Consider the following 26,407-nt stretch of genomic DNA (forward strand, 5'->3'; position numbering starts at 1 on the left):
TATCCAGAGTGATTGCTGCTTTTTAAAGTTGTTTTATATTGTAATATGGACAGAGTTTTTGAAATGAATGCAGACATTGCTAATGAAAACCTAGACCTAAAACTGTAACTCACCTGTCTTTGGTCCATTTAATTGTGGGAGTTGGCTCCCCAACTGAACTACATGGCAGCCGTACCTCCTTCATCCATGGAGTGGTAACTGTACCTCCAAAAGATAGTATCTTAGCAGGAGCTAAGTGGGAGAGATAGAGAGGTAGATTAGAAGTTTAAATCTAGAACCATGAAGGATTCTTCAGTTTGTCCCTACAACAGAGAATTTCTATCTGATAGAAGAATAGAGAGAATTTGAACTCATGTAGGAAGCTAAGAACGCTTAATTATCCAAAGAACTTTGAGAGACATTTTTCTACTAAGACCAGTAGTACCATATAAACTGGCAACTCAGTGTAAACTCATATACATATATACATCATGTTGCTAGTTTATTGGATATACCAATCCAGTAATTAATAAACTGGCAACCCAGTGTAGAAGGACAGTCCTTCTACAGAAAAAAATATTCAGAAAAAAAATATTATCAATTGACAAATTTAAGGTCCCTGAGAACACATGAAAGTATTATAAAAAATTCAGTCAGTCAGATAGTTCCCAAGATGCATTTTATGTAAAAACACAGAAATGATATGTGACACACACAAACCCACAAACATACACAGTAATGACTCTGGACAAAGCTTTCTTTTCCAGCCAACAATCTGTTCAAAGATAACAAGAGAATCTGAATACACTGTACAAACAAACAAACAAACATACGCTCACCGAGCAGTTTATAAGGAACACTATACTAATACTGGGTAGTGCCTCCCTTTGCTCTTAAGCAGCCTCAACTTTTCATGACATGGATTCCACAAGATGTTGGAAACATTCCTTTGTGGTTTTGGTCCATGTTGAGATGAATGCATCACGCAATTCCTGTGGCAATGGCATTCAAGCCATGATTGATTGATATTAACACCTCAAAGTGTGCCAAGAAAACATTCCTCACACCATCACACCACCTCCACCAGACTGGACTGTTCACACAAGACAGGTTGGGTCCATGGATTCATGCTGTTGGTGCCAAATTCTGCCCCTACCAACTGAGTGCCTCAGCAGAAATCCAGATTCATCAGATCAGGCTATGTTTCTCCAGTCTTCAACTGTCCAGTGTTGGTGAGCCTTGTGTCCACTGTAGCCTCAGCTTTCTGTTCCTGGCTGACAGAAGTGGAACCCGATGTGGTCTTCTGCTGTTGTAGCTCATCCGCCTCAAGGTTCGACATGATGTGCATTCTGAGATGCTTTCCTGCATACCGCAGTTGTACAGAGTGGTTGTGAGTTACTGTAGCCTTTCTGTCAGATCAAACCAGTCTACCTATTCTCCGTTGTCCTCTCTCATCAACAAGACATTTCTGTCTGCAGAACTCCCACTCACTGGATGTTTTTTCTTTACTGCACCATTCTGAGTAAACTCCAAAGACTGTTGTGTGTGAACAGACTTTCTTTACAAACATTGGACGAGTGAAATTAAATCAATTAATTTGTCAATTAATCATAATATTAGTTCTTACGCAACTTAAATTTCTCATTATGTACCCTTTAAAGCAGGTTCCACAGTGACCTTCTCGCTGATGTTTCCCCGACCGGCAGTGGTAACAGCTGCTGCCCAGATAAGGTACTGCTGTCCTTGATTCAGGTGGGTGATGCGGTAAAACAGCACTTCTGGGTTTGCCTCATATTCACTGGGAGCCTGAGAGCAACAAAACAAAATATTAAATCCCTAGAGAAAAGACAGAAAAAAATCACTGCAATGATTGAAAGAAGCTTGTGCTTATTCTTGATGATGCCAAGAGTGTGAAAGACCATGTATGCTGATCAAAATATCTCGGATGACAACGTACATTATTAAGGTTTTGTGTCCTATTTCAGAACCATATAAATGAATGGAAGATTTTTTTACAGACTAGATTCTTCACCTTCCACACAATCTATGTGATTCTTACAATGACATTTGATATGTTCATTTTCTTTCACACACACACACACACACACACACACACACACATGCATACACACAAAAAAAAAACAGGCAATCGAGACATGATTTGTATGGACAGAAATGCATGAATTCCAGAGGTATACATACATATTCACTGTCCACATTGCCCACCTACAGACAAATATACACACTCACACAAGAGATGTAAAACTTCGCTACAAGCTCCTTTGGTAATTGCAGCATATTTAAGAGGGCCATATGTCTTCTGTCCAAATTTGTGCTTATTGTTTACAGTCTTCGGACACCCATACACACACCTACAGTTTCCTTTCCCCACAGACCTCCCCTAAGCTTTCCCTGCCATCCACACTCACAACAACCCCTAGCCATAACACTGACACACTGACATACTCATGCAGCACATTACTCGTCCTACTACATTGTTCTATTTTCTTGTGTGTATACTTTACATATTCATAACTCTTCTGAAGGCTTAATTATTTTGGGGTAAATACATTTCTTTAGTCTCTCTTTATCACCTCTTGGACTAGTTCATATCTTTCTATTTCTATTTTTTTCTGCCTTCATAGCGAAAAAAGCAAGTAAAGGGAGGTTCGGAGTGAGGGAGGCGGAGTGGTGTAACGGATATTGAAATATTCCTCTGGCATGTAGATAGGGGTGATCCAGGGAGCGATAGTGGGAGATAATGAAAAGAGGAACAAAAGTACTCCCTGCACGGTGTGTCTGACCCTCCCTCCCTCCCTTTCTCCTCTCACACTCATTTACATAGTAATCACCCCTTGCTCTGCAAGAAACCAGGGAGGGAGGGAGACAGAGAGAGAGAGAGAGAGAGAGAGAGAGAGAGAGAGAGAGAGAGAGAGGGAAAGAGAGAGAGGGAAGGAGAGAGAGAGACATAGAAAGATAGAGAGAGAGAAAGGGAGAGAGCGATTTGTGAATGAGGAAAAAGTGTGTCAGTAAGCCTGCACAGGTACATTAATTTGGTGTAAGAATACACAAATAATGCTTGTGCATGTGTGTGTCTGTGGGCATGATAGCGTGCAGATGAGGTGGTTATAAATGTGATAGAACCTCAGGGGAGTGTGTATGTGTGTGTGCATGCGTGGGTGCATGTGTTGTGTTTGTGTGTGTTAGCTTGTTTCCTGCCCTCACTGATGAACAGATGAGGTTGTCTAGGCAACGTGATGAGACACAGATATGCAAATGAGAAGGGGAGAGTGAGCTGGCATGCACACACTGCAGTATGAGGCACACATATCCTGCTGATATTGCACCACTGTCTCTTACACACACACACACACACACACACACACACACACACATCAGTGCAGACACATTAAGAATACAGATTGATACAGATTGATACAGATGATACTGAACGACAGAGGTGCTTTAAACATCCACACAATCTCAATACACCACAACACACACACCCAACCCAACACACATAAAAAAAAAAACAATGTATAAATATATACACATCTGAAATTGATCTGTCAAAATAAACTATCCAGTTGTCACATCTTCACACCCTTTGTTTCTTACTGGTTGGGCTGAGCCGGGGCTGGAGCAGTAAATGGTGTATTTCCTGATGATGCCATTTGGCTTGTTCGGAGGGAGCCATGATACCACAACACTGCTGGCAGAGGAGGGGACAGCTTTGATGCCTGCTGGAGGGCCAGGGTCTAAGAGAGCAAGATAAAAATTTTTTTTTTTGCAAAAATAAGCATCACATAAGCTTTATATGACACTTTTTGATGGGTTCATTGATTGATCTTTGGATAGTTTTTCACATCCTAGAGAGTTCTATTTCGAACCCTCACTGAAAGGGAAACATTCTGTTGTATGGTTCTTCATGAAATGTTTAATAAATGTCTATAAATGTTTCCCCACAGGGACAAGAAAAATAACCCTTTAGGGTTATAGATTTAACCTTTTTTTTAAGTGTATGTGTTTTTGCAGTTCAAGTACAAAGTGAGCAGAACTGTTTGTAGCTTTGCTGGACTTAGCCTTTAATATTAAGAGGCTCAAATGAGTCAGTTAAGACAAAAAAAGAGCAAAAGAGACAGAGAGGCAGATTGACAGATGTTAGAAGGGTAACATATGTTCAGTTTAGCATGTAGTGTGTGTAGTAGTAAACCATCCTTCAGTGTCAACTTCATTTGTATATATGGGTAGAAAGGTATGCAATAGGACTGCTCAGTACATTGTTGGTTAATTGCTACCACAATACTTGAAATACTGATACCACAGAACATCACAATACACAATTGATCAATTTGACCAAAAAATATATTGGTTGTGTGTGCATTCTGACCAATCTGAAAGCTTAAAGAAAATTCTTCTATGGCTGCTTTGACTAAATGAATGTTTTAATATATTGTAAAACACATTATATATAATTGCAATGGAAACCAATATAATCACAGTAATGTTGTGCATATTGTGCAGTCCTAATAGGCAGGCTTCAACACAGAGCGAACCTTTATACTGTGTACCTATGAAAAATCCCTGAGAACTCCCTTTACAGACAGAAGGACAGCATAGTGTTGTATGGGTATATAAGTGCATGTTTTTGGGCATGTTTTGGGGGTGTGTAGGTTTAGGAGGGTTTACGAAATTATCAATATTTTTGAGATATAGACTGGCAGAGTTTTATTCCTGAAAGGCTTTAGTCTGGCTTACAAAGAACAGCCACTGTACTGTTCCACCGTACTGCATTTCACTACATTAAAGCTGGAGGCAGATGTGGCAGCATGAACATGCCTTTGTAGTGCAACCAAGGATTATCAGCTCCATCTCCCACTGTGTACTTTGTGCTCTCCATCCTTGATTCATATTCAGTCAGGTATAAAAATTGTATCCAATGACAGGCCTATTAATTTATGACAGTGGTCCCTCCAAATTGTTAAACTTTATCTATTTTAAAAAAAACATATAATCAATAATACTAATAATATAAATATTATAATATAATAATAATAATTTTACCATGTAAAATATGTCTTGTTTGTAGTCCACTGAGATTCCTATCTAGAAGAATCTAATACTGTGCAGGGTAAAATGTACAAAAAATGTAAGAAATATAAATATTTGATAAATAATAATAATTTAATTATAAATTATCATTTAGTTATTTTGCTTAACATGCACACACACAAACACACACACACACACAAACACCACAAACCACACACAGACTTTCAAAAGCACGAAAGCCAGAGAAGAAAGAGAAGAAATACAAAAAAATTTGACACATCTCTCATTAAGCATGTACACAAAACACAGATTTCTTTCTCTTTCTTCTTTTTCTTTCTCTTTAGCAGACATAGTAAAATCTCAAGAGCAAAATGCTTACTCTTATTCAGTCCTCCATTTCTCCCATGTCTCTCATTTCCCAAACCTTTCCTCCAGCCCCCACATGTCCCCAGGGAGGAGGCGAGCAAAAGATAGGGCACTAATCTCATGCCCACCAGTGTAAGCACAAACGTAATGCCTTCTAATCCATAAAGAATTAATCCTTCTTGTGCTGGGCAGTGAGTTAGGGTGGGGTTAGACCCTTGTACTCAAACATTTCAAGCCTCCACCCTTTGGCATTTTAATTCTCAGAAGTGGTAATGTCACATTTGATCTTAAATACACTGGATTTGTTACTGTGACAGCTTCAGTCATCCTCTAGACCACTCCACACTTACCTACAGCTAACGAGTACTTTGTGGAAAGACTTCCCTTGCCTGTCTTTCTCCACTACATACAGACATGCCAGTCATTTTTGTGAGTTATGGATCATTTTATTTCTTGATTGATCTTTGGTGTATGACCTTGCCTTGCCAAATTTTTGCCTTTGCCTAGCCCTTTGGACCTTGTTATGTATTCTGATATCTGGTATTTTGACCCTATCTTGTTCTCTCACCACATCTTTGATCACGTTTTGGATTTGTTTTTCAATGATAGTGCTATTTGGTAACAACATGGACTGTTTTGACCTTGATCTGCCTGTTAATAAACGTTTGCAAATGGATTCTTAATCTGCCTCTGTGAGCCCTGTGTAACAGAAGGCTTCACCTAGCAACATGGATCTAGCAGAGGTGCATGATCTCCAGACTGCTGTCACTTCCCAGGGTCAGCTGCTTGGCAACCAGGAACAGCAGCTCCAGCAAATATCCACTGCCATGGAGGAGAGTCTCTCAATCTGTAGGGGAAACAGCAAGCTACTCACATGACATGTGGTCACTTCCACAAACCCACAGGACTTTCCTCTTGTCTTAACCAAGAAACATGATGGTTCTCCTGATAAATGCAAGGGCTTTCTCATACAATGAGCCATTCTCTGTGTTTGACCATCCAGAAATGGGAAAAGGCACTGGACAAAGGCTTCTCTCATTGAAACAATGTAAACAATCTCCTGCTGATTTTGCTATGGTGACACACCTCCTTCAGCTCTGGATATCAAGGAACCCCAAGAATGCATAAGTCAATGGAAAATAAGTCCTGGTGGAGAACCTTGAAGCAAGATAGCGTATAATACATCAAAACCTGCATGTGCACGAGCCCGAACATCACGATAACTGCCCACAGGTCTCCTAGAACCACTCCCTATCTTGCAATGCCTTTGATCCCACATAGCACTAGACTTCATCACTGACCTCCCCAGGTCACAGGGCCACACCTCACCCTCATCGATCCTTTTTCCAAGGCATCTGCCTCAGTCCCTTGACCAAGTGAACCAAAGCTCTAGAAACAGCAGAACTATTATTCAAAGAAGTATTCAGGGAGGGGGATAACTCCCTGATCCACTCAACTACTTGTCTCACTCCCTTCCAGTGTCTACTGGGATACCATTCCCCTCTCTTTCTATGGTCTGGAGAACCGTCAAATGAATGGATCAGATGGAGCGAACAGACACGGGAAGCAGCATGTGTCCAACTATGAAAGGCCATCAAGCAGCAAGAGACAAGCTGACCGCCATTGTTGCCCACACCAACCTATGCAATCTGCTCAGACAGTATGGCTGTCAACCTGAGACCTCTGCCTCAAACTACCTTCATGAAAGTTAAGACCTTGTTTCATTGGTCCATTAAAATCCATTAAAAATCATCAAACAAAATCATCAAACAATCAAGTCTTGTATCAAACAAGTTAGATGTACCACCACAATACAAAATAGCCCAACATTCCATGTCTTGTTTCATGCCCCCCCCCCGCCCCCCCCCCCCCCCCCCGGAACACAATGGCCCCCAGCGGTCTGTCTGACACATCAGTCTGCAGAGCAAAAGGGAGAGAAAATCAGGAGAATGCAACAGTGAGCCCCCACACAAAACCATCCACTGGACCAGATCTGGGGCTCCCTTTTTAGTAAGGTCAGTCAGCTGGCTTGTGTCAGAAAAATTAGGTACAAACCTCCGATAACAGCCAGCCCCAAGAACTGCCTCAGTCTCTTTTTGGTCTTTGGTCTTGGGCAGGCTGCAATCTTTGTTGGCCCAAGTGGAAGCCCAGATACCATACTTCCACTCGTCCAACTGCACATTTCTTTGAGTTTGCTGTGAATCCCACCCATCTCAAAGATCACAGAACAGCCCTCAGATGTTGTAAATGCCGCTACCAATCATTATTATAAATGATAATGTCATCTAAATATGCAGGGGCATATGCACTGTGCGGCAGAGAATTCTGTCCATGAGACGTTGAAATGTCGCTGGGGCTCCAAACAACCCAAACGGAAAGGTGACAAATTGGTGTAACCCAAATGGAGTGGAGAAGGCTGTTTTTTCTCAAGACATTGGAGCCAATGGAATCTACCAATATCCATTGGTTAAGTCTAGTGTTGAAGCACTGTGAGGCACTGGATATGCATCAAATTGGGTTAGGGTTAGGCTCTTGGGCACCAAGACCACCAGGCTGCTCCAATCACTGTGGGACTCCTTGATTACTCTCAAGTTGAGCATAATCTTCATCCCGAACCCCATTTTTTTGTGTTCACGCAGCCAGTATGGGCGGCTGCGTACAACCACACCTGGAGGAGTCTCAAAGTGGTACTGCTCTATGAGGACCGTGTAACCAGGTAGAATTCCCCTTGTAACCTGTGCTCTCTGGGACAGTGATAGGTAGTCTCCAAAGGGGACTGGTGTAAATTGGGCTGCACTTTTTAGACTTACCTCTGGTCCCAGCTCCTCCCTCTTGGGAACCACTGTCAAGACAGCCACAGGAACCACCCCTCTCCATGGTTTCATGAGATTGAGGTGGAATATTTTAAGTGAATCGCCTCCCTCTGTTCACCTTCCCCGAACTCACTGTGTGACCTCAAAGGGTCCTTGCCACTTTGTGAGTAATACAGAGCTCAGTATGGGTAGTAAAATAAGTACCTTATCTCCTGGTGCAAATTACTTTGTCAAGTACCCCTGTCATACATTCAGGACTGTCATTCTTGGGCCTGATGAAAATTCTCATGTTTTATATGACTTAAGGATAGGTTATATCGAGTGATGCAGGACACTCAAACCAAGGACAGAGCATAGGGAGACGTTACAGAGGCAGGGGAGAAGCAAGGTGGGAATCGGGTCCAGGGTGTCAGTTTTTGGGCCCCGGCACCTCAGTTCCGGAGAGAAGAAAAGGGAGAGAAGGGGAGAGAAGAAAGAGAGTAAGAAAGACCAGGGATGTCTGGACCATGAACTGCCCCCAAGTGATCCTCCACCAGCTGCACGGCTTCATCCAGGGAAGTGGGCTGGTGGCACTGGACCTGCTCCACCATTCCTGTCAAGAGGTGGACAGTGACTTGCTCCAGTACCAACAGTTCAATAATCTGTTGTGCATCCTGCTCCTCTGCCATCAACCACTTGCTACAGGAGTCCCACAGCTGATGTGCATAGGTGAAGAGGTGGCCGACCTCAGGGAGCTGCAGTGACCGGAAGCATCAGTGGTGCTCCTCAAGTGTCTTGCCCATGTGCTGCATGACTGCCCTTTTGATGTTTGAATACTCCAGCTGTGTCTGTGGCAGCTGCTGGGCAGCAAGCTGGGCATCTCCCTGATAGCAAATGGAGAAGTTGCAGAGCCCATTTGTCATACGGCCATTCACATGCAGCTGCTGCCCACTCAAAGAGCTCCAGGAAGGCCTCTGGATCATCTGTGGATGACGTGTTGGTGAGCGTCACATGTCGCACAAGGGCAGGGGACACAGCTGGAGTTGTGGTGGGTTGCAGCAGCTTCTGGAATGCTCACTGGCTCTCGGACTGCTCCTGTGCAAGGGCTTCGAAGTACAGCTGCTGTTCTTGTGCAGGTTGAGCTTGGTGTTTGGTTTGGTTGAGCATGGCGAGGGACTTGATGATCTCGCTGAGCGGGATGGCATGGTAGCATCTGAGTCTTCCCCGATCCCGGGTTTCGGTGTGTTAGGGTGTGGAGGAAGACTCAGGAGGCAGGCAGAATTTAAGCCGAGCTTGGGGCTAGTGATTATTCAACCCACAATTTTCAGTGCACTTTCAAAAACTCAACACCAGAAAACAGGACAATTCAACAGAAAAGAGTTCCGCTCTGTCAAGTTCATGCTACTCGGTGTGGGTATGTGTGTGTGCGTGTCTCGTAATCTCCACCAGCTATGTCACTCTCTCCCTTTCTCTCTAGCCAGTTATGGGAATCACTGAAAGCACAAAGAGGCGCAAATAAGTAGACTGGCGGCAACAAGACACAGGTTAGAATCATCACGCCTTACCTGCTGGTTCGACTTGCCTCCACAGCTGATGCTTGACCAAGTCCCCGCTGCCACAGTTACATATTCTGATATCTGGTATTTTGACCCTGCCTTGTTCTCTACCATGTTTTTGATCACGTTTTGGATTTGTTCTATCAGAGCATTTTTTGATAACGACCTGTCTTGACCTTGATTTGCCTCTTAATAAACCGTTGCAAATGATCTTTACTTTGCCTCTGTGAGCCCTCCGTTACAAATATATGAGTGTGTGTAGTTCTTTGTATTGTCTGTGTGTGTTTACTCACAGTCCTCTCGCGTCTGTATGTAGAGAACATTGCTGCGGACACCGTCCCCTGCCTGTGTGTAGGCCAACACCTGGACACTGTAGTTTGTGAACTTTTCTAAGCCTTTCAACTCCACTTGCTCACGTACTGTAGTAATGTTCTGCATCTCACCCCATTCTGAAAGAGGAGGGAGGTGTGATTTACACATCTTTTATACAGTACACTAAGACAAAGCCACCTAGGACAAATCAATGGTTCTAAAATGCAAGTCCTAATCAAAGAAAACAAATGAAAAAAACAACTGCACAACAAAAAAAATGCATCGAATACAGTAAGAAACAGGTGACATTTCGAGGAATAAGAAAACATTAGTTGTAGTAATAGTTGTATTGTACTGTATAATTAGACTGGTTCAGCCCCAGTATCTGACATGAATAGAACTCACCTCCATCAGGGAAGAGGGACCAGAACACCACACGATAACCTTTCAGGACCCCATTTAGGGTCATCCGCGGAGGCTCTGACCATGTAATCACTGCCTCATCTGATGTCACTGTGATGGCCCGAACATTCTGAGGAGGCTGGCTGGGCACTGGGAGTAAAAGAGAAAATCAAAACACTTATAACATCAAGGAACCTGCTTTAGAACTTTAGCTTGTGTGCTATGCTGAAATCATGTGTAACACCCTGAAAATCTATGAAAGAAAGGATGAGACACAAAATAAATAAATCTTATATAGACACACTATAAATCCAATCAGAAGCAAACATCTGTTAAAAAGTCTTTACATAATTGTTAAAAAATGTTTAATCTTTGTTGTGATAACTGATTCAGGGAGTAGTATGATAAATTATGTCACATTTTTCAGCATTTTCTGAAAGAGCATTATACTAAAATGCAAGTTACGGTATTAAAAATCATCACTAAATTCCTCAAATGAAAGACCCATGGAATGTTCATCTGAATTCTTCTCTTGTAATGTTCACTAACACTTTTGCTTTTGCCCGGATACATGGCAAGTGTACCCATGATGAGGTGCCAAATGGTGCTCTTGAATAAACAACGGTGCTTTTGAGGTAAGACAGTGCATGTCTGTGTGCCTTTAGCTGGAAGAGAACGCATGACCGTGAAGGACAGGATGAAAGGAGGAGGGATGAAGCTGGCTCGCCTCTATGCAGGAGCAGCTGCAGCTGGCGCAGGAAGAGAGGGTGCAAGAGAAAGGAAAGAGAGTGAAAGAGGAGAAGGGTGAAGAGAAACCACAGCATTTGTTTGAAGAGGCTTTGGGGCCTGACTGGGCTTGACCCCTGAGGACTGCTGCCACCATTTAGAGGATTGCACTCACAATTCACAAGTCCAGCACTCTCTCATTTTCAGTTTAATACACAGTCCTCAGTTCTCTCTCACTGACAGCTTTCATAATCTGTCCTCTTTGAGAATAAAGCCTTGTGACAGAGGGACAGAAAGGAAGACATATATATGTAACATAAGACAAGATATAGAAAATATAGGTGCAAGCAGTGATTGTTGTGGCCCAAGCACCACAGCATTCATGAGAAATTGCAGATGTAATCAATAACCAATACTCAAAATGCCTATGTAATTCAGAAGAATATATCTACTTACAAAAGTCACCCAACCCACTTGGACTTCCAAAAAGCAACAGCCAAATTCAACCTTCTGAGCTTCTGAGCCCATAGATGCAAAACAGAATGAAATAGTCATATTTATTGCAGTGAAAGCTGATCATCCTGATTTCCAATTAGGCTTGAATCAAATTAGACTTCGCAGATAGTGCTCCCATAGCTGGTTTTTGCCAAGCTACAACATTCAAGACATACAGATGAGCATACTTTTCAAGGTTCACTTCTCATTAGATGTCTGTTTTCAGATTAGTGCAAAAGATGCAATAAACCAAATTTCAACTCAACCTGTCTGGTTATAGGACGTTCCCAAAAGTATGTTTTGCATATTATGCAAATTAGCATAAAATCTATGTGGGTGGAGATGCAGGTGTCCTGGGCCTTTACTCATCTTGTTAGCTTGAGTAGTGGGAGGGAGTACTGCCTCCTGACCAGGTTTCATGTCATTTTAGTATAATGCTATTTCATTATGGTTTGGACAATTTGTTTTAGCAGAGAAGAAGAAGAAGAAGAAGAAGAAGAAGAAAAAGAAGAAGAAGAAAATTCGGAGTGCCTGGACCCCTACCAAGAGGTTTTCATCCGCTTTATTCATGGATCTCTAAAAATCCTAATGAAAACAAGAGGTTCTACTACCTTTCACTCCAGGACTGTAACCTTATTTGTGCAGACTCCTCTGTGTCTTTACTGCATTGGAACATAGATTAGAGGAGCTGGCATTCAAGATATTGAACAATTCCTTTTGTTGTGTTCATTTTTTTAAATTCTAAACTACCTGTTTATTTCCAGTTTCAACACTACATGCTGGATACCTAAAATAAGAAGGAAAAAATCCTAATAAAAACAATAGTGTTTCCAGCACTAGTGCTTGAACCCCAACAAGGTCAAAGAGAGAAATGTTGGATAATAAAGTAGAACAAAGGAGAATGGAGTGGGAAATAGAGATACTAGAAATAGAAATACTCAAATTTACTAGCCAGAGAAAAAAATGCAATAGAAGCTTGTTCCTAGACTGAGTGAGATATTACTCTCATCATTAATGGCACTGATGTTGTAATGGGACAGTGGCAAACTATCCTTTCGAACCAGATATACTCACCAGCACAGACATTTTATTATATACTGTGACACAAGTAAGAACTGCCTTGCATTATCACTCAGGTTCCAGCATATTGAGACTGTGTCTGTTCCCTGGGCTAAACAAAAATGTATAAATCCTTAGAAAAACTTTGTTTTATTAATGTAAATATCATAAAATTAGATCATACCAAATGCATAGCCAGCACATTTGATTTTAAATTGCTAAATATTAGATCTAAAGCACTTATTCTAAATGAAACCATTACTGGTCAGGAATTTAATTTACTTTGTTTAACAGAAACGTATATTAGACCTAATGAGTACGTAGCATTAAAGTAAGCTCACCCTCCCGGATAAACCCGGATATACATTATTTAACAGAAACGTGTGTTAGACCAATGAGTATGTAACATTAAAGGAAGCTGGCTCTCCCAGATACAGCTAAAGCCACTGTCCTTGTCTAACTGGCATTTCTATTGAAAGGTAAGTGACTGCATCACATAGGTCATGGGCTTCCAATCCTGGAGAAGAACTGTGTCCAGTCCATAAGATGATGCATTGGCTGATACCTTGTATACCCTTTTGGCGTCATACATGGCTAACAGAGGTGGAGATGACCATGCTGCTCTCGGTGTTTGAAATGCTCTGACTTGTTCATCACCCCAGACTCAGCAGTGCTTCTTGGATAGATCTCGAAGAGCTTTGTCTATTTCAGCCAATTGTGGAATGAAATTCCTCAGCTGATTAACCATCCCCATGAAGCTTCTGAATTCACTAACATTTGTGGGCCATTTCAATTTCCTAATGGCTTTGGTTTTCTTTGGGTCAGAGCTAATGCCTCTAGCAGAGATTATTTGACCCAGAAAGCTGACTATCTATTTAAATAGATCACACTTGTCAGTGTGATTCCAGCATGCTGGATTCTTTGCAGAACAGGTGATCATGCTCTTCTTGAGCCCTGTCCCACACAAGCACATCATCAATATGACATACTATACCTTCAAGGCGCTCTGGAAGTGTTCAGGAGCTAAGGCAATTCTGAAATGAAGCCTATTAAAAAAGAACTGGCCAAAGGGCAGCAAATTAACATTGAATATTTTGCAGATTCTTCTGTTAGTGGTATTCACCAAATACACTATATTACCAAAAGTATTCGTCACCTGCCTTGACTCACATATGAACTTAAGTGCCATCCCATTCCTAACCCATAGGGTTCAATATGATGTCGGTCCACCTTTTGCAGCTATTACAGCTTCAACTCTTCTGGGAAGGCTGTCCACAAGGTTGAGGAGTGTGTTTATAGGAATTTTTGACCATTCTTCCAAAAGCGCATTGGTGAGGTCACACACTGATGTTGGTCGAGAAGGCCTGGCTCTCAGTCTCCGCTCTAATTCATCCCAAAGGTGTTCTATCGGGTTCAGGTCAGGACTCTGTGCAGGCCAGTCAAGTTCATCCACACCAGACTCTGTCATCCATGTCTTTATGGACCTTGCTTTGTGCACTGGTGCACAGTCATATTGGAAGAGGAAGGGGCCCGCTCCAAACTGTTCCCACAAGGTTGGGAGCATGGAATTGTCCAAAATGTTTTGGTATCCTGAAGCATTCAAAGTTCCTTTCACTGGAACTAAGGGGCCAAGCCCAACTCCTGAAAAACAACCCCACACCATAATTCCTCCTCCACCAAATTCCACACTCGGCACAATGCAGTCCAAAATGTACCGTTCTCCTGGCAACCTCCAAACCCAGACTCGTCCATCAGATTGCCAGATGGAAAAGCGTGATTCATCACTCCAGAGAATGCGTCTCCACTGCTCTAGAGTCCAGCGGCGGCGTGCTTTACACCACTGCATCCGACGCTTTGCATTGCACTTGGTGATGTGTGGCTTGGATGCAGCTGCTCGGCCATGGAAACCCATTCCATGAAGCTCTCTGCGTACTGTACTTGGGCTAATCTGAAGGTCACATGAAGTTTGGAGCTCTGTAGCAATTGACTGTGAAGAAAGTCGACGACCTCTTTGCACTATGCGCTTCAGCATCCGCTGACCCCTCTCCGTCAGTTTACGTGGCCTACCACTTCGTGGCTGAGTTGCTGTTGTTCCCAAACTCTTCCATTTTGTTATGATAAAGCTGACAGTTGACTGTGGAATATTTAGGAGCGAGGAAATTTCACGACTGGATTTGTTGCACAGGTGGCATCCTATGACAGTTCGACGCTGGAATTCACTGAGCTCCTGAGAGCGGCCCATTCTTTCACAAATGTTTGTAAAAACAGTCTGCATGCCTAAGTGCTTGATTTTATACACCTGTGGCCAGGCCAAGTGATTAGGACACCTGATTCTGATCATTTGGATGGGTGACCGAATACTTTTGGTAATATAGTGTACCACAATAGCATCTAACTTACAAAAGAACTTCCAGCTAGCATGCCTAGCATTTGCTATACAGAGGGGAGGACATATTTTTTTCAGCATACTGACTCATTCAGCTCTACACATATCCTTATACCAAACTTTTTTGGGATCTCCTCAATGCCAGTGCACCAGTCCATTGGCTCCTGTACTTTGCTGATGACTCCCAGCCTCTCCATGCGAAAAAACTTGTCTTTAAACTTGCTCCATTTGGGGGTCTTCAGAGAGAAGGGTACAGCATCGAGGTTCAACCTGATCGCATATGGCTGATGAACCTCCCCATGACCAATGCACAGCTTTGGGTAGTGAGTTTTCAGTGTTTCAATGTCAATGCTGTCAAGGCATGACACTTTGTGATTGCTGGTCTCCCTTGCAGTGTGTTTTATAAATTCTGAATTACATACACTTCTTCCACACCCCACTTTCTCCCCTGTTTAGCTGCAGTCCGGAGCCCGTCCTGGACCTAGCAGCAGTCTTCTCACTTCTCAGAAAAATGTTAAGTCTGCATGGCTGAAAACAGTCTGAGGTATGACTGTAACATTCACCCCAGAATCAATCTTGAATGGAACACTTTAATTTCATATGTATACATGTATGTTTCAGCAAAGTTAGATGAGAGACACAAGCTTAATAAAGTTGAGGAATGTGTAAAGAACAATAGATGCTGGATGCTCAGTAACTTCTACTTAATTCTGAAAAGACAGAACTACTTCTACTAGGACAACATGCAGCTAGAAGTAAGCTTTCTTATGAAGTATGTCTGGATTACCTTTCTGTTTCATCATGTGCAGCAGTGAAAGACCTTGGTGTGATTATTGACTCCAGTCTCTCATTTGAAGCTCATGTAGATAATATAACTAGGACAGTCTTTATTCACTTCAGAAATATTGTTCAGAAAATCTAACTTATGTATTTGTTACCTCTAGGTTGATCTATTGTAATGCCTTGTTGTCGGGATCTTACAGTTGGTGCATAAAGAAGCTCCAGTTAGTCCAGAATGCAGTAGCAGTTCATACTAGGACCAGAGGTAATCATATTACCCTTATCTTATCCACACTGCATTGGCTCCCAGTAAAATTTCACACTGTAAAATATTACTAATAACCTATAAAGCACTGAATGGTCCTGCATCACAGTACCTGAATGAAGCTTTATGATCCACTATGCCTATTTAAATCAAAGGGTGCAGGCTCTTTAATAGTACCTAGAATAATGAAGGCTAGGGCAGAGGGAAGAGCTTTTTCCTACATAGCCCCCAGCTATGGACCAATTAGCATTCAGGACTCAGACACAGTCTCAGTCTTTAGGACTAGGCTGAAAACCTATTTGTTTAGTCAAGCCTTTTGTTAATAGCTTTCTCATAGGTAAAGACACATCTGGGGGTTCATGAGTACAGAGAGGTTTGGTAAACTGGAAATGTTTGAATGATCTGTCAACCAGAAGAGGATGGGTTCCCATTTGTGTCTGGCACAAGGTTTTTCCTCCTGTCATCTCAGGGAGTTTTTCCTTGCCACTCTTGCCTCTGGCTTGCGCATTAGGGATCAAAATCTAAATCTATATCCAAATTTTTGTTAAGCTGCTTTGTGACAATGTACATTGTTAAAAGCACTGTATAAATAAACTGAATTGAAATTGAATTGAAAACCACATGAAAGAAAATTTTCCACAGATTTTTGCAAATGACAGGAAGTAGTCTTGTATGTGTTTGTGGTATGATGAGGTCAGTTATGAGCCCACAATCACAAAAATCTAATCCAGGGGTTCCCAAACTAGGAGGCGTGACCCCACATGGGGTTACTTGATTTACAAGGGGTTGTGAGAGAAACTCAGAATCTCCTCAATTGTTTCATTATTTTAATTTACAAATTAATATTAGAAATATCACTAATATTTTGTCACATTCAGTAAGCCACATTTAAATGAATAATGTACATGTTATTTTAGTTATTTTCACTATCTTGATATGCTGCACTACTGTAGTTCAGCAATAAAAATGGACAAATTCCCCCCACCTCTGCTAAAGAAACTAGCACTGTGTCTCAAATCATATACTTATGTACAAATCTAGACTGTGATTGAGTGCTAACCCTAACCTATTATAGTTTGTGTTCAAATTTTAAAAACCACTCATGTAGCCTTCAAATCTACTGAAAGGTCTGTTTTGCATCTTCTGAATTTTTTAGATTAGTAAATATTTTTGAATGTAAGGTCAAAGTTTTTGATTTGAGATGCAGCCAATTACGACCATTCTGACAGTGGTGTAAAGTTTTAGAGACTGGGCTGTTTTCGATCTGATGTGAATGTTGAGGATTCCATCTAGTGAATGTTGCTTTTAAATCATCTTGATATACATAAGTTATGCAGCCAGTGTGTGAATAATGCCACTTGAGTTGCCTCTGCTTCTGCATGTGCACACAAATTCATTTAATAGACTGGTTAGTCAGTGCAAGGAATATTCCATAGGTTTTTAGTTACTTACATTACACATACATATGTTACAGACATAATAAAATGTTCAAATGTTACATTAGTACTACATTATAAACCTGGAATGAAAAAAATGTAGGGTGGTCAAGGCTTGGGGTTGCAGAAAATTTATAATGCCCATTTGGGGTCGTTTGCCTGAAACATTTGGGAATCCCTGCACTAAATATATGATAGTAAATATGTCTTTACCATCTTCTAGTGTGGTAGCATTGATCTCAGAACTGGATGGACCTGTTCCAGCTCGATTGAAGGCTTGAACAACCACTCCATACTGGGCAAATTTCTTCAGGTTATCCAGTGTATACACCTCACTGTCACCCGTTGCCTTCATCTCCACTATGCTGTACTGGCCGTTACTGCCAGGCCCATTCTCTCTGTAGCCAATCTGATAGCCACGGATCACGCCGTTCTGGAGTTCCTTCTTGGGAGCCTGGCAACAAGAACAAAAGTATTGTTTTTTATCTAAATGTATTTATCATCAATGTTGTAGCAAGAAGACAAATTTAGGTCAGGTTGTGTACCTTCCATGTAACACGGATGCTCTGTGATGTCATAGGCTGCAGAATGACGTCCATGGGTGGCCCATCAGGAGCTGTGTTATGCCAAAATGTCAGATCAGCTTATAACAAGCTATCACTGACTGCTCATTAAAACTGCTGTAGTGTGTGTATGTGTGTGTGTGTGTTTGTATTTCTGTACTTACATGCTTCCTCTGTGCTGATAGTGAGCTCTTTGCTGGCCTGACTACGGCCAATTTTGTTGTACGAGTACATACGAATGCTGTAGACAGAAGCAGGATGCAACTCCACTATGTTGGCCTGGTTATTGGTTGGGGAAATTTTGCGTGTAGCATGTTTCAATTCCCATGGATCTAAGAAGAGACCAGCACAGAAAAAACATCATACCCTTATAAATTCAAGTACATTGCAGTGCATTATTTTTGTTGGAATATTGGATACCAAAAAAATAATGAGCACAAACTATGATGAATGTACTATAAGCATCAGAAGCCAATAAAAACTCTATTAATAATGGATGGGACAGTGTCAAACAGTCTACCTGGCCCCAAAATATCTGTATGAATGTTACGTTCTTTAAGTTGGCTATTGTGCCATAAACTGAAATGGCAGAAAAGTACATACCAGATTTGTTTTTGTATTCAATATCATAACTGGTAATGATGCTGTTCCCATCAAACCTCTGGGTCCATCTTAAGTTCATACTGCGATCTTTTACCTCACGTACTTCTAACTCTGGAGGATCAGGGGGCTCTACAGCAAGGAAATAAAAAAGGCATAACAGAATTGAGGAAACAGGTAAGGAAGAGGACCAGAAAGAGAGAAAGGCTTAAAGCAATTGGGGATAACAAGAAAAGCAGGGGAGACAGAGCAAGAGGATAAATTATTGATTTTGTGTCTCTAGATAAGGTGTATCATGTCAGACATGAATTTGGTCTTCATGGCTGATTGTCTTACCTTGCACAGTCAACTGAATGAGGCCACGGCCCTCGCCATAGGAGTTGATAGCATGACATGAGAAGAACACAGAGTCCCCACGCTCAGCTGGCTTCAGCTGCAGAGAGAGAGAGAGAGAGAGAGAGAGAGAGAGAGAGAGATGGGGGAGGGAGGGATGGAGGGAAATAGAGAGAAGAAAAAGAGTAAGTAGAAAGAATAAGGGAGATACAAAACAGCAGTGTCTCATTGTATCATTCTCTGGAGATGCTCTACTCTCTTGTTCTCTAACAGCTCTACATCCAAATCTCTCGCAGTGTTGTTAATCATCTTTGGTGTTCCAACTGATTAGAGAATAGATGATAGTATGACAATTTTGCGCCTAATTTCTCAGGTTTCTACTGATTTGTCGTAATCTAATGCCTTACATTTGTAGATATGATGACTGATTGATTCATTATTGACATTCCTCCAGTCTCTTTGATTTCCAGATTATGTATATGTGAGTGTCTCACCTTCAGCGTGGAAATCACCTCATCACTCTTCTCATTGGGGCTAGTGGTGATTGAGTAGCGAGGGTTACGGTCAGGGTCGATGACAGTGTCCCCACGTTCCCAGCGAATGATAATAGGGTACTCACCCCGGGCAGTGCAGTTTAGTTCTTTATTCTGGCCTTTTATAGCCATAGTTGTGTTAGGATGGGAGGTGATCATGGCTGGAACTGGAGAGAGAGGAGTACATGATAAAATATACCAAGTATAGAAAGAATTGGGTGAAGGAGAAAATGAAGAGAAAAAATAAGGAAAGTTAAATGAGAGGCTTTAATTAGAATTAGAATGTTTGTGTGACTGTTGCAGTGATTTTAAACTTTAAAATTAACACTGCTCAGATATTACTCCCTTGTCCTTCATGCTTGTGTGCGCACACACACACACACACACACACACACACACTTTATTGATTAGACAAGAATTCTGCTGTTTTGTTTTCATCACTTATTCATTCTGCCCTCCTTCCACTAAAGGAAACAAACAGAATTGAGGGCAACAGAGGAGAGGAACAGTTTAATCAATAACACCAACACATCTTCAAAGAGAGAGAAAGAGAGAGAGAGACTGAGCAAGAGCAAGTGAATATATCTGTCTAAACTGCTGGATAAGAAAACAAAATGATAACATGGGAAAAAGAGGTGAATGATACAGAAGAAAGCACCATTACAAAAAAACATTCTTGTGTCACATTCGCCTGGCTTACTGGTCAAGACAATTTGTATAACTGTAGTTCTGATTTGATAGTTCTATCTGATCACCTCTACACCCCTTTGGAAGTAGAGATTTAATTTAGATTAATAAATTAAATGAATAGTTTAGGAAAAGAAAAAACACATTTATACAATTTTCCACTTACCTCAAATATATTCGATCAGTTAAGTCATGTTTGGTGTCTGATTTGTTTCTCTAGTTTTGCACTTGAGCTACAATACTAAAAAGTAATTGAAGTCGATTACCCAAGAATTTTTCCAAAAAGGCTTAAAATGTCATATACTTGCTTCAAAAAACACTGTTAATCTATTTGTAGCCCCATGAAACAAAAATGAGGAGTTTGTTAACTAGATAAATAAATATCTAAAATCCCAAAATATTGTTTCAGTGAGTTATAATATTTTCTAAAAGATATGTTCATTTAATTGGTTTGTGCAGCAAAGCAGAGTATTTGCAAACCGTGAGTGCATTCCTCCATTTTTTTATTCAAGACTCAAAACTCTGAAATTTTGTTTGGGGAGATCCAACACAAGTGTTTCCATGTATACCACAGTTTGAACATTAGCCTGGGGTAACCACGAATTAATGGTTTAAGCTAACTCAGCATGACTTTTTCGTTAACGCTAAAGCTACTTAGTGCACCCAGCTGCATGGAAGGTGGTAATTTGAGTGGTGGTCATGGAGGAAGGAAGACCACTTCAGGACAAACGGCCAGGCTGCTGGTAACTGCATTGAACCACAGGGACTGCTTTTGACATTTACAAGTTGGCATAAGGAGAGAGGTACCAAAGTTTACTTTCATTTGGCTTATTGAGTGAAGTGGCCCCCAAGCTTTGAGCGGGTCTGCAACAATTTTATTTTTAACTTAAACGTATTTTTAACTTTTTTGGACTTTAACATAAAAAGGGGGCCCTCTAATACACGTTAATACCAAGCCACTTGGGTCAGTCAGGTTGACTTTTTCAAAAGTTTGACAAATGAGTGTGTTATTTGTACTACATTTATATGGGTTATTTTGTAACCATTATTTGGCAATTATTTGGCATTACACTGGTAACATTCAAATGCTTGGAACAAATTTTTGTACTTCCTGATTTTAGTTACTACCTGCCTAAGAGCCTATTCAGAGGCTTTAGAAATATTTTAGTTGGGTATTTTATTTATTGTATGGTAGATTTCATAATTTCAAATGCTCTCTCTCTGCTGTGTGTTCTTAATATAACTTGTGAGTGAAATATCTCTTGCTCCATGTACTAGGTTAATTAATTTAAAATCTATTCTGGGAACACCCAACTACCTATTTACCTACCTACTTACCCAACTAACTAACTAACTAACTAACTAACTAACAATTCAGTACACAAATAAGTAACAATCCAAACAAACAATATTTAATCTTAATTTTAAATAAACTTTTTTCTGACATAGCAGGGATAGACCATATTTATAAATAAGTTCTAAGTGAAAATGTATTATTATGTTCCAGCTTTTGGGAACAATTCTACCACCACTTCATGGAATTTGGTCCTCAGTAGTTAAGGTAGCCAACCTTTCTATTGTCTATGCCCCCAACCACAGAACCAGGTCCCTGGATTTAAGTGCCAAGTATTAAAAACAGATCTCTCTATTTTGCTTAAATTTTCTATTTTGCTCACTATATTGCTAAATACAGTATATTATTTCTTTTTTGCTGGTTTATCTCAGGTTACGGTTCTCCCCATGTTGTCACGTGGTTCTCCAGTTTCCTCCCACCTCCAAAAAACATGGTGGTAGGTGGATTGGCTATGCTAAATTGCCCCTAGGTATGAATGAGTGTCAAATGTGTGTGGGAATGGTGCCCTGCGATTGAATGGCACTCCATCCAGTGTGTATATTCACCTGGCTGCCAGTCTTCAGTGATAAGTCTTGTGCTGTTTGGTAAAGCACCACAAACCTGCTGTCTTTCCATAGTGATTGCCAGTGGCAATCACTATGGCAGCATTACCCAAATTGGTCCTTGGGGACTCCAGATATTTCATTTTTCTGTCTGCCAACTTATATGACTAAACTATGTTTCATAGTTTTTCTCTCTGCCAACCTATATGACTAAACCCAAAACAATCTGGAACACTGAGTACTGGGTACAGGTGAGGTTGGAGCTGGTAAGGACTAGAAAAATAAGGACTGCTCAAATCCAGAAGTGCTTATAGAATGAGGTAACATGGACATGGAGAACAGTCCTCTTCAGTTCAGTTCAATTCAATTTTATTTGTATAGTGCTTTTAACAGTGGACACTGTCACAAAGCAGCTTTACAGAAATAAATACGTTCAAATTAAATTAAATCTAAATAAATTGTAAATGTGTGAATTTATCCCTAATGAGCAAGCCAGAGGTGACGGTGGTGAGGAAAAACTCCCTGAGATGATATGAGGAAGAAACATTGAGAGGAACCAGACTCAAAAGGGAACCATCCTCATCTGGGTGACACCCGATAGTGCGATTATAAATCATTCCCTTCTATAACTGTGTACTACATGGACAAATAGTGTGATTGTGTAACCAGGAAATTCATTACAGTTGTCGCATGAAGTCCGGTTTGTGGAACCTATCCACTGTTGGAGACCTGAGTGCATAAGTGCTCGGGGCAACAGCAGTCCCAAAGCCACCACAGCAATCACATTCGCAAGCCTTCACAGTACAACTACCCATATGAGATCCCTAAATGATCTCCACGGTCCCCAAGCGGCACCAACCCCAGCAATCCCAATAATCTTCAGGCCGTCCATATGGGGCCCCAGCAGCAGCGAGCGAACTCAACCGATGAGAACTCCAACCAGAAGTAGTGCATCAGGGATGCACAAGGGATACCTAGATATGTCCGAAAGGACAGACTCAATGTGTGGCTGGCCCAGTGATGAGTGGGGCCTCCACATTCAGGTGCTGTAGACTGGAGAGACCCAGCTGGTGATCCAAAAGTCTGCCATCCAAAAGCCAGCTGGGTTACCCTGCAGTGAAGTCAGCAGCTCTGAAATGATTCATTCACTCAGAGTCACAACTTCTGCAAGTAGTGCCTTAGGCCCAACCTTAAGAGAAGTTTGGTGAAAGGGTGACGTTGGAAGAATTTATTGCCTGACTTCCAGCTGGCACAACTTCCACTTGGATGAGGGTCTGTTGTGCAGGTGCTGGAAGGTGGGTCGGTCAAAGGTGCAGTTCCTTTTTGAGTTTGGGATCGGTGCTCTTTTGAGTCTGGTTCATCTCAAGGTTTCTTCCTCATGTCATCTCAGGGGGTGTTGGCTCAACACTTGCTCATTAGGGATCTAAATTTATATCCAGATTTTTTTTGTAGAACTGCTTTGTAACAGTGTGCATTAAAAGTGGTATAAAAAAAGAATTGATTGATGACATGTGGCATACCTGGCATACTGCAGGCATGTACCTGGCTTTGTATTTATCCCCAACCATTCTAACATGTCTCTCTTGTATTTCCCTTTTTCTGCAGGCTGCTGCAGCTGATTCCTTGAGACCTGGAGCAGGCAATAGGTAGGTCTGCTGGGACTACAGAGAGCTGGGACATTTCAAGGCAGATTGCCCCCAAATGGAGGTGGATCATGTGCTTCAGGTGACTAAACACACAGCAGATTACTACCTCAATTTCCTTAAACAATGGAGAGAGGTGGTCCCTAATGTTCTGACGATGACAAAGAGATGAGTTGGGACTGGAGTGTTCAAAAACATTGAATTCCACTCTGATCCTGCTTGGAGACCATTTGACACTGTCCAAGAGAGCACAGGTCCCAAGTTGCAGGTTGATATTTTGAACCAGTTTTCTTCCATGGGCATACAGATATCACAGTATACCACACAGAGTCTCCCCCTAATACTGCTTACCTAAGCTCAAAAGAAAAGTGATTCAGAAGAACTGCTAGAGATAATAAAGAAGTCACTGGAACATGTGACTGGAACAACCCCACTGTGTCGAGCCCACGAAGGATCAGCCATTTCGTATTGCAAAAGTCTAAGGAAAAAGTGGTACCAGCTATGTTTCAAAAATTAATGGATCACATTCAACAGCCCCACTGCCATAAGGCACTGCATATTTAGATTACAAAATCATTTACAACAATGGGCATTGGCATAGGTAACATGTTATATAATGAGAGACAGTGGCATAGGCAGTGGCATATGCAACATGTGAGGGCGACCTGAAGTTCCCGATGTGGGCAGGGCTCATGGCAAACCTGGCAAAGTGTGTGACTAGATGGATGGTAGTATGGTATCTGGCCTTCCACTTAGATCATAGGTAGATGCATGCCAAATTGATCAGACTGTTGCAATTTAAGCCTTCCCTTGACCCAAGACCAAAAAGAGGTGAGACAGTCCCTGTGGCTGATGGGCTATTATTGTAGGCTTGGGAGTGGCCAGATGGCTTGCCGGCCTGCATTGGGCGGTGGGTTGTGTAGCACATGGGGTTGTTGTTTGGCATGGATCTGCATCTTTAGAGAGGAGTTTGGGGATGAGCAAGAGGGTTAATGACTGTATTTATGTTTGTTTCCTCTCTTCGTCTGTCTGACAGTGAGCTGTGTGTATCTGAGCTTGTGAGAGCACAGCAGAGCAAAGAAGAGCTGCTACAGTTCAGAGTCAGCTGGAAAGCTCTTAGTTCATTTGTATGTTTTTTTCCATATTGTTAATAATAATAATAATAATAATAATAATAATAATAATAATAATGTTATTGGTTATATTTAATACATACAGTATATATATATTGTATGTTTTTTATTTATATAGCATCTTTCACAGATTTAACCATAGTAAAAAGTACTCTTACTCACTTTTGACTGTCAGCAACATGCTCTTGCTGATATCTGAGCCCACACCATTGCTGGCCTGGCACAAATAGTAGCCACGATCCTCCTCCAAAACATGTCGGATCAGAAGAGAACCATTGGGCATGATCTGGATGCGGCCAGTCAGAGGAACTGGATGGTATTGCTGTGGATTTCCAATACCTGGAAAATCAAATGCAGCAAATATTACATCATAAAAGACAGTATAATAATAAATTTTGCTGAGGAATTAAGGTCTAAACTTGAAAATAACCACTAACCAAATCTAAAAATTTGATTTAAAATAATACAGCTTATAAATAAAATGAAAGGTTTATATAATTATATTGATATTTTTAGCCCTGCTACCACACTCAAAAAACACAGTAATTCTGTGTATTCTTTGTATTCTATTAATACAACTACACTGAGTTGAGTTGTTGAGTAAATTGAGAATATTATGCTGCATTCGAGCAGAAGTCGCAACTTGTAATTCTCTGCTTACATCCAGTAAAATCCAAGTAAACCGGCCCCTCAACTTGAAATTTCAACTTGTCAACTTGGGGTAGACTTCTTAACTACCACTTCTACAGTCTACCAATAGCCACTCAGGGCTGTAAAAGTGCTGTTAAAGTAGCTTTTTATGAACTTTATATGCTCTAACATAGCAAAAAGAAAACATGGTTTTGCGAAGGAATCTGTGTTTCTTTTTTCCATTTCACACATCAAACATGTTAAAGTGGGAAATTACGTTATTACAACTTACAAATTACCACTTACAAGGCACCACAACTGCAGCATAAGCCTATAGTTACATTGAATGTGTTGCATTGTAAAAGACAATACCTTTGGCATGTTTCCACATGACCTTTGGAGGGGGATAACCATCCACAGAGCAATTTAGAACCCCAGACTTTCCATAGATCCCATCTTGGTTGTTAGGCTGAACTCGGAAACGAGGGGGGACTGTAAGACCCAAAACAGAATTTATTTGACCAAGAAAATAGACACAAGGAAGATCTAATAAAAGCCTATTACCTTTTGTTGATATTTTAGAACACATCTCACTTACACAGACAACGGTGGAGATTTCCCAAGTACATGTTTTGAGAGTCAGTGTTGCTAAAATTGATAAAGGTCCCATCTTTTTCAGACATAACCTTTAATGTCTTGCTGTTGGGCCAGCACTCATTTATGAGCTGAAGTTTCTGTTATTTCTCATTTCACTGTCTTTACTTTATCCTACCTCCATTACAA

At 41.2% G+C, this 26,407-nt stretch overlaps 1 protein-coding gene across 2 annotated transcripts in view; it reads right to left on the minus strand.

The window, feature by feature from the left end:
- The window catches only part of LOC113544624 (cell adhesion molecule DSCAML1), a 97,447-nt gene that overhangs the window by 12,049 nt on the left and 58,991 nt on the right, over positions 1-26,407 (minus strand). For both annotated transcript variants that reach the window (XM_026943531.3, XM_026943530.3), the window contains exons 10-22: positions 25,997-26,116; positions 25,157-25,333; positions 19,597-19,802; positions 19,106-19,202; positions 18,773-18,901; positions 18,334-18,501; positions 18,152-18,222; positions 17,820-18,060; positions 10,463-10,609; positions 10,039-10,194; positions 3,598-3,737; positions 1,632-1,785; positions 114-231 (exon numbers count right to left, since the gene is read on the minus strand). In XM_026943531.3, coding sequence (XP_026799332.1) covers positions 114-231; positions 1,632-1,785; positions 3,598-3,737; positions 10,039-10,194; positions 10,463-10,609; positions 17,820-18,060; positions 18,152-18,222; positions 18,334-18,501; positions 18,773-18,901; positions 19,106-19,202; positions 19,597-19,802; positions 25,157-25,333; positions 25,997-26,116 — 1,924 coding nt within the window. The remainder of the gene's footprint in view (positions 1-113; positions 232-1,631; positions 1,786-3,597; positions 3,738-10,038; positions 10,195-10,462; positions 10,610-17,819; positions 18,061-18,151; positions 18,223-18,333; positions 18,502-18,772; positions 18,902-19,105; positions 19,203-19,596; positions 19,803-25,156; positions 25,334-25,996; positions 26,117-26,407) is intronic.

This window comes from Pangasianodon hypophthalmus, chromosome 14 (genome assembly GCF_027358585.1).
Source record: "Pangasianodon hypophthalmus isolate fPanHyp1 chromosome 14, fPanHyp1.pri, whole genome shotgun sequence".
Lineage (NCBI taxonomy): Eukaryota > Metazoa > Chordata > Actinopteri > Siluriformes > Pangasiidae > Pangasianodon > Pangasianodon hypophthalmus.